General features: G+C 41.2%; 1 protein-coding gene across 2 annotated transcripts in view; it reads left to right on the top strand.

The window, feature by feature from the left end:
• The first annotated feature begins 5,233 nt into the window (after positions 1-5,233).
• Positions 5,234-12,372, top strand: part of XRCC5 (X-ray repair cross complementing 5) — a 62,664-nt gene continuing 55,525 nt past the window's right edge. Inside the window, exons 1-3 of one of the 2 annotated variants that reach the window (XM_083349854.1) lie at positions 5,234-5,297; positions 10,520-10,633; positions 11,666-11,849. In XM_083349854.1, coding sequence (XP_083205980.1) covers positions 5,283-5,297; positions 10,520-10,633; positions 11,666-11,849 — 313 coding nt within the window. In that variant the 5' untranslated portion in view covers positions 5,234-5,282. Of the gene's footprint in view, positions 5,298-10,519; positions 10,707-11,665; positions 11,850-12,372 lie in introns of both variants that reach the window. The other variant, XM_083349855.1, reaches the window with a different exon arrangement.

Genomic DNA, 12,372 nt, shown 5'->3' with positions numbered 1-12,372 from the left:
AGATTCCAGCCCAGCTGCATTTTCCATGCCTTACTATTATTTAACATGATGTGGTTTGATACAACCTCAGGTGACAAGGAAGAGATGCATGTTTGATGCCTGGAAAATCTCTCTGCACATTTAAAAATTAAGAGCAGTTGAGAAGGCTGGGTTGAAGCCTTTTCTCTGATCAGCTTGTTTCCTGGGAGCATAGGTTTTTATGAGATTGCATGTTTAATTCTAGGCTCTGCCTAGAGTAAAACGATTCTACCCATTTTCTACTAGACTCAGCAGTCCATATGAACCAAGGGATCAAGAAAAATCAGTACACTAGAGAAAAATCTCCTATTCTTTGTTAGGATGAATATGGTTAATTGGCTTATACTAGGTTTAGCTAGTCTCATCCGTTTCAGTTGGATAGTATTATGCAGGATAATAGAGCTGGACTGCAGACATTTGTATAATCATTAGATAGTAGTAAAAGGTTATAAAAATATATTTCTTTGCTGCCACCTGAATCTAGCCCAACTTATTGTGGTTGGTTCGGTATAAGAACAGTAGTACAAAGAGAAAACAGATCCCAAAGTTTGCTATTTTTTTATAAATCTTTCAGTGTGGACATTCTGGTCCATCTTTCAAATAATGGCTGACAAACGCTGATGGATGTAAATGCATTTAACTTGAGAGTAATTCCTGTTAAGTGCAAGAATCCATAGCTTGACTCAGAAATTAGAATCACAAATATGATTTTCATGAAAGAAGCCAGGAACCTAACATATACAAAGAGGTGTGGAATTTGCTTCTCATTTTATCCAGCCTCTTCCAATTTCAATAGCCAACTGAATTTTAAGGCAACATACTGTTGGTTATGGGATATCAACTGCCACTTCTGATTTAATATGTGAACAGAAAGCCAAGGTGAATTTAAATTAATTAATGAAAGCAGTAATTGAATCAAGTGAAATGTCTAGAGGAAATGAATGCAATGTACTTGGGATGACACAATGTCCCAAACTAGAATCTCCAACATGTGACATCTTCAGTGTTGACTTCAGATGCTCACCAGGTTTTCTGCTCATAGGAAATGGTTTTAATGCTTACTTACTGAAAACAATGGGCAACTTACTTCCACTGCTTACTATGAAAGTTCCACCTACCTACCCAAAACAAGCAAAAACAAAAAACAAAAATAATAGGAAACCGCTTGAAAGGGCAGAGAAACAAAAAGTAGTAGGTGGAATTTTGGTAAATCAGTGTTTTGTAACTGATTTTATCCCCAATGGTGTTTGTGTGATGGACAAGCCATTTTTCCAGCCAACATTTTGTGAGAGAGCCTACCATTTTTCAAAACCTAAATGTATCTACCAGACGTTCCTGCCCCAAATTAGCAGTCATGGGATACATCATGAGTACATGCCTTGTTGACCACCTCAACTACATAACCTACGGTACTGATGTCAGAAATTATACAACATATTCAATCTAGCCATTTCTGTGGGGCAAATACCACAGAATGTGGGGCTACCTATAATGCAGAATTTACCTGTATTATACATTTTCTTCTAGTATATGCATTAATAGCCATCTTACTTCAGAACAGATCTGTTGTCTTCTGTGAAGTAAAGAAAGCTGTGACCAACTGGTGGTGCTATTGTATTAGTCTATTTTATGTCTGTCTAAACCGTACAGTCCTTCTCTCATAACAAATCTTTGGTTGCCTACTATTATAAAGTGTTTGCAAATCTGACTGTCTATTAAAAGCCATGCTATTGAAAAAGCACAATGTTCTTTCCTTCCTCTGCTCAGTTTGATTGGGTGTATACTGATGTAACATTGTAAACATTTTTTTTTAAAAAATCATTTTGCTATTATTCTGTCCAGGCAAATTATATTCTCAGGAACAATTTTTGGCAAGTTTTGTCACAACAACCACAAACCTTATCTGCTCATAGCACTGACTAGGTAAATCCTGTGATATTACCACTCCATTGTTTCCACAATTGAAATAGTCTGGCATTTTTTTTAAAAAATAAAAAAAATACTTAAAAGACAAAGATAATGAATAAACTTTTGAAAATAAACGTAACGTGTTAATTTTTTAAAGCAAAAAAATCTTGTTGCAAACATGGATGGTGCCATATGTGTTATCTGTATTCGATCCATTGATATTCATTACCATCATTTATATCAGGTTTCCCTAGTTATATCTTTCAATTAAGTTGGCTGAACTATTTTGCTATGACAACTATTTTAAATGGTACATCTGTACTGTATCACCCATTTGTTATTTTGCTGGAATGTTCCAAGAGGCTTAATAGCTGAATATTTGTAATGGATGATTTAATGATGCATTTCATAATTTTGCTTTGGGGGAGCAGGTCTCCTTGAAAAGTGGCCCCCAACGTGTACCATCCCCTCATTTCACTTATATTAAACTGCTTTAGATGGATTTATACTGTCTTTCTGTAACTTTTTTCTGCTACATTTTTCTTCATATTTACTTCTGAAGATTTACTTTACTACCCCCCAGTTCTTTAAATAGGCTGGTACTAAAAAAAATATATTCCAGAAATTTGGATTTAATTCCACTTTCATTCATTTTCAAGGGCTTCAGTGATATTAAAATAGGTTAAGTAATATCAGGATGAACAAGAAGAAATTATGCTTCTTTGTGGCTTCTTCAGGACCCGAAGCATCTGTGTTTTTTTTATATGAACAATGTCATTTCTTAAAATAAAAAGGTCCTTTAACTACCCAACTTTTATCTTCCTTATTCTTCTCACTTTGGAAGTGTGTTCAGATTCTCTTCATCTTTTAAAAAGAATTAACCTCTGGGAAAATGAATTGTAAAATAAATCTAAGGGAGATGAGCAGTTAAGAAATATGAAATATAAATAAAATAAAGATTTAGGAAGGATAATTCCTAATTCATTTCCAGAGAACTATGTTACTCGCAAGAAATTTAATTAATTAAAAACCGTATTTAATTAAACCATATGTTTAATTAGCTTGCACTGTATTTTTTGGGCTCTGCGTTGATTTGCAATAAATTGCTTCAACATGGAGGAAACGGCTTATTTAACATCACACAGCATCCATTCATACAGATCCAGGCCACAGCTGCAGCTCTTGAAGTAAGGCACTCTTTCTTTGGATACAGCAAGAAGCTTACTGTTTTTCATTTTAAAGTTTAGTGTTGGGTGCTCTTGCTTCAGCCACTTCAGACCTGGGTGTGGCAAAATCAGACCTTCTTTAAGAGGAGATCACTCTTGTCAGTGGAAATAAGCAAGATCTCTTCAAAAGCCATGGTTCCCTCATCTTGGCAGAATTCCTAAACTTCATATAAGTTGTACAATCTAAAAATGCTATTTAATATACTGTGTCCTCCCTGGCAAATATATACTGTATGGTAGTAAGCCAGAATAAAGTTTGTTCACTTTTCACTCCACGTCTTATATTTAATTTAATAGGTAGTCCTCAAGTTAACAACCACAACTTGGACCAGAATTTCCATTGCTAAGCAGGGTGCTTGTTAAAGTGAATTGCTGCTAATTTTTCAAACCTTTTTTGCCATGGTTAAGGAAATCAATGGAGTTGTTAAGTGAATCAGGCAGTCATTAAATGAAACCAACTTCCCTTATTGACTTTGCTTGTGGGAAGCCAGCTGAGATCATACACTATCATAAATAAATGCTGGTTGCCCAGTGCCTGAATTTTGATCATATGATCCTAGGGATGTTGCAATGATTGTAAATGGACCGATAGGCTGTATGTCACTAATTTCAGTGCAACTGTAATTTTGAATGGTTGCAAGTTAAGAATTTCCTTAACAGTGGCCCAGTGTCATTGCAAGGAGTTGTACCTAGCCAACCTTCAATGTGCCAGAAAAAATAAAAAGTAGTCCATTAAGAAAGCCAAGGCTGTAGCCTAGATTAACCACATCCCAAAAAATTAAACAAATCCATTAAGAAATCCAAGGCTGTAGCCTAGATTAAGAAGTTGGAAAAAACCCCCACCAACAATGGTGCAATGGCTACAAACATGGGTATAATGATTTATGGGAGCTCTATCTTTGGTTCTTTAGTTGGACTGTCTCCAAATGGTCACTGCAGGGGGCACCTTCTGAACGCTACCTTCAGAGAAGACCTAGTTAATTCATAGGTAAAAGTCTCCTAGGGTCTAGGGTTGTATGTTAAATTAAGAAGACACACATATGTACCCTCCCATCCAAAAGTCAGAAGGAAATTATTAAGCATTTCTGGACTGTCAAAAAACAAACCCCTTTCCTGGATGTGTTCATGAATCATGAAACTTCCCAAGATTTGAGCTCAATCTGAAAAAAAAAGGAATAATATTTACAAGAAACTAGCAATGCCAAAATAAGGGCATGTGAACAATGCTGTTATCAAAAAACTGCCAAGACAAAGTACATGAGATGACAGACTTGTCATTTGCTCCCTTGTTCTTACTAGCACCACAGATGCCCATGGAGATTTTGCCTTTCATCCAAATAAAATTAATCGGACATTAATATCTATATTACATGTAAATTCATGGTTTGTGCAATGACCATCACATATTTAATGGGTGTCGGTTATCAAGAGTTTCCAATCCTGTGATAAACAAGCACAAGAGACAAGTCCTATAAGGAACAGCACTGATAACTACATGTCTGAAATGCCAGTACAATATTATGCAAAGAAGGATCTTTGGAGCTAAAATGTCCTGAAAGATGTCATGATTGCGGGTTAATACATAGATCCTTACTATTAATAGGGTTTCTGATAAAGAAGCTATCCATTTCCGGCATTATTAAGTTTATAAAGTTATTAAACTGCATATCCAGACAGCATCAGTCCAGGGTTGGCTTTACTTTGAGGGATCCAACACTGCTTTTCCAAAGGTGCTTTTTCCAAAAGGCAACTGGACTTTCTTGGTGTTTTCTTTGAAAACATTTCGCTTCTTCTCCAAGAAGCTTCTTCAGTTCTAATGGAAGCCAAACGTTTTCAAAGAAAACAAAAACAAAGTCCAGCTGCCTTTTGGAAAAAAACGCTTTGGAGACAACCATGACCCGGATGGTTGGACAATCTCCACAGAGATCATTGCTGCTATTCGTTCCTGCGGTCTCCGGTTTCTTCTTTCCCAGTCGCGATAGTCGCTCCAGTTTCTTTTAATCCTGGCGCAGCCATCAAGCGTCGCTGTCGGCTTTATCCTCAGTCTGGAGGAAGGCGGGACAAGTTTCACTGCCGTAAAGCACGGAAGAGTCGCCGGGATTGTGGCGGTAGACCGTGAGCCTTTACAGGATGTCGCGGGCAAAGGTAACGTGAGAAACCGGGCTTAGAGCTGGAAGAGTGCGGTCAGGGTGTTTATAAATGCCTGCCTTTTCCCGCCAGAGACGGCAGCAACCGGGTATCACGAAGGGAACTTCTTAGCATGCAAAAGCCTAGATCAATTGCTCACCCTCCTCCTTTCTCTGTCGGGGCTGCTTGATGCGGATTGGTTACCTCTTTAACTATCCATCGTGTTGGCTTCTGTACTGACGACGCTCAGCGACTGAACTTTTCTCTCCTATATCCTCGCCCCCTCCCGCCGTAGAGCGTTTTGTTTTTGTGAATGAGAGCTTTCGAAACGTGGAGAAGAACTAGAAGTAAACGGGTGTAAATGGATCCCGCTACTAGGGAAGTGGATGGAACAGGTTGCAGAAGGTCAAGGGAGCAAGAGCTATCGATGAAGCGGGAAGTGTGGATTCCCCAGGAAATGGGATAGTTCATGCTGCATTTTCTGCTGTTAAATGACAGATGGTCCCTTGCCCGTTGCTGGGAGTCGGGCTGAATCATCGCATCTGTACATAAAATAATTTTAATAATAATAAAAAAATCTGTGCATTGACAAAATTTCCATCTGTCAATTACAAAACGACCCACTGTCTGGATCTACATCCATGCATTGTGACATCCTAGGTCTGCGAGAAGAACTTGTGGGGAATGAAGGCCAATACTAGCCAAAGAACTGGCAGCTGTAATTTCACATCGTTATGTCGATGATGATGATGATACTACTACTACTACTACTACTACTACTACTAATAATAATAATAATAATAATAATAATAATAATAATAATAATAATATAATAGATGTGAGGGCCAGTTTGGTATAGTGGTTAGGGCACAGGTCTGCAACCCGCGGCTCCGGAGCCGCATGTGGCTCTTTCAGCCGTCTCCTGCGGCTCCCAGTCCTCTGCCATGTGCAGTCCAAAAAAAAGAGGGGGGGACTAAAAATGTTCAACCAATCAATTCAAATATGCAGGGTAGGTGCATATCTTGCCTTGGCTCCACTCTTCAGTCAAACCCTGTTCTGTGCACACATTTTTTGCGGCTCCCAGTTTTTCCTTTTGTGAGGGAACCGGTGGCTCTTTCACTGTTTCAGGTTGCTGACCCCTGGGTGAGGGTATCAGTCTAGAAACTGGGAGACTGAATTTTAGTCCCACCTTAGCACAAGGGCGGCTTCCCTCTCAGTCCCAGCAAGCAGGCAGTGGTGAACCACTTCTGAATGCTTGTCAAGAAAACTGCAGGGACTGGTCCAGACAGCCATCAGGAGTCAACTCTAAATAAAAAATATCTTCATGTCCCCCCCCCCCCAAAAAAAAAGCATCTGCAAATTGCCATATTCTAGTTAGTTCTAGTCTTCTCTTAAGCACGGAAACCAGCTAGTGACTATGGGCCAGTCATTCTCTTAGCCCCAGAGAGGAAAGCTTAAGCACCAGGCTAGAAACCAGAAGACTGAATTTTATTTCCATCTCAGGCACAACATCAGCTGGGTAACCATGTGTCAGTCACTGGCTCTCAGCCCTAGGAAGCAGACAAGGGCAAGCCACTTCTGAAAACCTTGTCAAGAAAACTGGAGGGATCCCAGGAGTCAATGCTGATTTGAAGGTGCGTGTGTGTATACACACATACACACACACACTGTAGGCAGCATGGGGTTAGGGTTTTTATCCAGAATCAGACCACATGGGAGCAAGAACTACCAATATTTAGGTCAGTGAGGAGGCAGGCTGAGTGGAGTGGATATTTTTTTAGAAGAAGGTTGGGATGTCCCATATAATTAGCTATAGTACACTTCGTTCTTTCTTCTGGCAAATGTCACCCTTGCATGGCAGTTTCAGTACCAAAACCTGATTAGGTTCAAGCATGAAATTAATTTTAGGATGTAGTGTAGCAGTCAACTCAAGGGATTTTGTAATATTCCAACATATTGGTCCATCCATTTTGGAGTAACTTTCTGGCTAAAACACAGCTTTGAGCAGCAGCTTCATTATTTCTTTGTAGGAAACTTCTTTTAAATCCTGTCACTGATGAGACTAGTGTTACTGTACAGGGATTTTAATTTGTTTAATTTGTGTTTCTTACTCCTTTACTATGAAAGTCATACACTATTTGGGCCACAACAACATCTGGGATAGGATTAGCTCTCCATGAGCTGTATAGAAAAGGAGATGAAATTTGAACTAGGGTGTTTAATGCTAATGCTCTCTTTTATTTTATTGGTTCGTTATTGGTCCGCCAAATACAGGTAGTCCTCAACTTACGACCACAATTGACTCCAAAATTTATGTTAAGTGAGAAATTTGTTAAGTGAGTTTTGCCCCATTTTATGACTTTTTTGCCACATTTGTAAAAAAATCACTGCAATTGTTAAATCAGTAACATGGTTTGGTTTCCTCATTGATTTTGCTTGTCAGAAGGTTGCAAAACGGGATCATATAACTGGGACACTGCAACTGTCATAAATGTGAGTCAGTTGTCAAGTATCCGAATGTTGATCACGTGACTGTGGGATGCTCATAATGATCATAAGTATGAAAAATAGTCATTAGTCCCTTTTTTCAGCACCATTGTAACATCAAATGGTCACTAACTGAGTCCTTCGGGAAAGGGCGGTATATAAATTCAATAAAATAAAATAAATAAATGAACTGTTATAAGTTGAGGACTACCTGTAACTTATAGTTTAAGATAGTCAACAGGATTTAAAAATAATACAGGTATAATGTATTATAAGTAGTACATTTAAATTTGAGCAAAAAGCATTCAGAAGAATTTATGAATTTTAAATAGTGATTTCTTTAACAAGTAAAGATAGTATCTTTTTAAAAGAGAACATTATTCACATATATGAAAGAGAACAAAGGTGGAATGTTTTGCAAATGCAGCATTATCTGACTTTCCAAGGTCTTTTATCTTCATATATACAGTATATTTCATTTTTGTTCTGCTTCTGTTTGTAGTAAAGAATTCCTTGTGGGCCAAACATTATAAAATTTGCATTGGAATGGGATAAGGTCATCCTAAGGGGGGGGCGGGGGGGGAGAGAAAGAAATACCTTGCAGGCAAAGATTAAGAGAAGATTGTTTTTATTTCTTCCTCATAATTAAATATTCCATGTTTACTTTTGCTGTTTCACATTAAACAGTACTACACTTTATTCTGATGACAATAAAGTTTATTCTGCAAAGATAATTGAATAGATTTTTATCCTCCTTTAAAAATCTTTTAGTTTATCTTTCTGTGCTGTTTTTCTGATAAACATTTTGAAACTACTGTATAGCCCAGGGGTCGGCAACCTAAAAAAGAAAAAGAGCCACTGGGAACCGGTTCCATCACAAATTAAAAAAAGAGGGAGCCGCGTGCGTGTGTCCATGCACGCGCATGCGCAAAAAGGTTTTTTGCGCATGCGCGGACGCACGCGGCTGCCATTTTTTTAAAAATGAGATGGAACCGGTTCCCGGTTGCCCGACGGCGACGGCCCGTCTGCAAAGCTGCCGCTTTCGGCAGCTTTGCAGACGGGCCCGTGGCAGCTTCCTCAAAGAGCGGCGCCCCTGCCCATTCCGAGAGGTGCGCGCGCACCTCTCCGAACGACCGGAGGTGCGCGCGTACCTCCGCGCGAATGGGCAGCGGTGCCGCTCTTTGAGGAAGCTGCCGCGGCCCGTCTTGTGAAGCTGCCGAAAGCGGCAGCTTCCTGAAAGAGCGGCACCGCTGCCCGTTCGCGCGGAGGTACGCGCGCACCTCCCCAAAGGTTTGGGGAGGTGCGCGCGCAACTCCAGTCGTTCGGAGAGGTGCGCGCGCACCTCTCGGAATGGGCAGGGGCGCCGCTCTTTCAGGAAGCTGCCGCGGCCCGTCTGCTAAGCTGCCGCTTTCGGCAGCTTCACAAGACGGGCCGCGGCAGCTTCCTGAAAGAGCGGCACCGCTGCCCATTCGCGCGGAGGTACGCGCGCACCTCTCCAAAGGTTTGGGGAGGTGCGCGCGCAACTCCGGTTGTTCGGAGAGGTGCGCGCGCACCTCTCGGAATGGGCAGGGGCGCCGCTCTTTCAGGAAGCTGCCGCGGCCCGTCTGCTAAGCTGCCGCTTTCGGCAGCTTCACAAGACGGGCCGCGGCAGCTTCCTGAAAGAGCGGCACCACTGCCCATTCGCGCGGAGGTACGCGCGCACCTCCCCAAAGGTTTGGGGAGGTGCGCGCGCAACTCCGGTCGTTCGGAGAGGTGCGCGCGCACCTCTCGGAATGGGCAGGGGCGCCGCTCTTTCAGGAAGCTGCCGCGGCCCGTCTGCTAAGCTGCCGCTTTCGGCAGTTTCACAGACGGGCCGCGGCAGCTTCCTGAAAGAGCGGCACCGCTGCCCATTCGCGCGGAGGTACGCGCGCACCTCTCCAAAGGTTTGGGGAGGTGCGCGCGCACCTCCGCCCATTCGGGGAGGTGCGCGTGCACCTCTCCAAACGGGCGGTGCCACTCTCCATTTGGAGAGGTGCGCGCGCACCACTGCCCGTTGGAAGAGGTGCGCGCGCACCGGGCGGCTGGGAGCCGCCTGATAGAACAATTAGATGAATGTTTTCTCAGAAGTACATCTCACAGGTGCAGTGTTTACTTTCAGGAGGTTGTATATAGGGCTGTAACTTTCTTTGCAATGGGATTGTATTGTAGGATAACTAGTGGCAGTACCTGGGGGTAGAGTTAAAAGAAGGATCAGCCAAGAATCCCTACATACTCACAAGTAGACTAAGTCCAACCCCCTTTGAATTCTAACTCCAAGCAGATGCTAACCATTACTTGAGAAGTGCATAGGCTTTTTTTTTAGCAATAAATCAGTTTAATTGGACCTTTACTATGGATCTGGTCTTTTTGTACCTGGCATGTATATATCTAAAATATTGTTACTCAAGAAAACTCCACTGAGTATTGTAAATAAGGTACAGCAAATACAGCAAATACAAACACACTCCTTGTTCAGCAATTGCCTCACACAGCAATTGTTTGCAGTTATGATGGTGATGGAAAAATAACTTTGTGACCAATGCCTGCATTATGGCCTTTGCAAGTTTGTAAGGCAGAGGAAAGGTGAAGTAAAATCATAAACAGTCATGACTGCTTCACATAACAACTGAGTTACGTGGTCGCCAAACAAGGACTAAGTGTAGGTGCTTGCGTTATGTCATCTACTTGTCATTAATCTTATTCCATCTGTGTTTGTGTCTCTTTTTCCCTCAAAGACTGCTGTGGTGCTATGCATGGATGTTAATTATTCAATGAGCAATTCCGCTCCTGGAGAAGAGTCTCCTTTTGAACAAGCCAAGAAAGTGATGACAATGTTTGTGCAGCGACAGGTAAACGAAGGACACCAGTAATGATATAAGTTGTTATAAGCAAGAAATCACTACAGAGGGTTGCAAACTGCAGGTCTGTTTTAAGTTTTGCTGTCTTCTTTCTGTAATAGATGGATACTGATGTAACTTTGCTATGTGTTTCCATTTCTGGAGGCCTTCAGTCAGCTGTTCTAGAGAGTCAAGGAACTCTATTGCCATGGCTCCCATGATGTTAGGAAAACCTCAGTATCAAATCTTAGAGGGTGGAAGATAAATTGGAGAAAAGGCTGTCTTCAGCAGAAGCTCTATATTTCTTGCAGTGTCTAGCTGAAAATATGTTTATTAGGGAGATGTGGCACAGTACAATTGGATGTATGTTACGGTCTAGTACTTGAAGGCCCTGGGTCATATCTAGCTTCAAGCCTCTTCTGGGTTAATGAAGTGAAGTGCTGGTGGGAAACTGACATTTTTAGCCACTTGGGAGGAGGGTGCAAGTGTTTCATGAACATTTCTTCCACTGTAGCATTTGTATCTCATTCCCCAGAGCTACCTAAAGCAGAAATATACAGTAAATGAAGCTAAAACTAAAGAAGATACCTTCTTTCACATTCTAAAACATTATTTATTTTATTAGTCTTTTGATGCAGAAGGAAGAAGGTATTGTGTTGTTTTTTAAAAAACACTTCTTACTCCATGGAGAACAGACTTTTTAAATATGCTATTATTTAGATCAGGCATGTCAAACTGCCGGCCCGCGGGCCGGGTACATCATGGCAAAACTATGCCCACCCCATTGCTGACAATAGGGAAAAAGTCCTGATATGTCGCACGACGTCACGTGACGTGGCATGTTTGACATGCCTGATTTAGATTAAAAAATTGTTTCAACAAATTGATTCTCCATCCTCCCAATATACTGGCAGTTGAGTACGAAAGCTTATATATGATACGATGGGGATTAAATGGGAAAATGAAGCTCTAGCAATGAAGGATTTTATAGTAAAATCCACACTGCTACCTTGTATTTGCATGTCATTTTTCAACTATCTATAGGTATTTGCTGAGAATAAAGATGAAGTTTCTTTGGTTTTATTTGGCACCGAGAGGACTTCCAATAGTCTTGCAAGTGGGGACCAATACCAGCATATCACTGTGCACAGACACCTGATGCTGCCGGATTTTGATTTGTTGGAGGACATACAAAACTTGACTCTACTGGGCTCTGAACAAGGCGACAGTATCTTTTTTGAACATTGAAGATTGTTGTCCTGCAGACATTTGTACAGAGACTTTCTATTATTTAAACAAAACAAAAAAGTCTGAACACTTTAGAATTAAACAGACATTGATATTGTTTTGTAGGATCCAATCTGAGTTGGTCACAAGGACCAGAGATTTAGTCTTTCAAGCTTTCAGACTTGTGCCGGAGACCATCCTCGGGGAACTTCTACTTACCAGAATGTGTGCTTTGGGCTATTCTATGTGTAGTGCTTATGTGGTACCTGGTTGTGTATGTCTTTTATTTGTTGATTGGGGTGTTGATGGTGGGCTATTAAGTCATTGGCTGTTGTTTTCTTGTGCCACCAAGGCCTGGGCTCTTAAGTACTTGGTAAGATGGTGGTAAATCAACACTCCTGGTTGACTGACAAGGGGCCCATTTCCCAGGCTTCAATCATTTCTCTGGCTGCCTTTGTACCTGCTTGGCCAACTATCTTAGTAGCTGTGAAGTTGAATGTATGTCGTTTGTTGCAATGTGAGGC

This window comes from Vipera ursinii, assembly GCF_947247035.1.
Source record: "Vipera ursinii genome assembly, chromosome: 1".
Lineage (NCBI taxonomy): Eukaryota > Metazoa > Chordata > Lepidosauria > Squamata > Viperidae > Vipera > Vipera ursinii.
The sequence above is the reverse complement of the archived record's forward strand: the minus strand, read 5'-3'. Positions and strand labels throughout refer to the sequence as shown.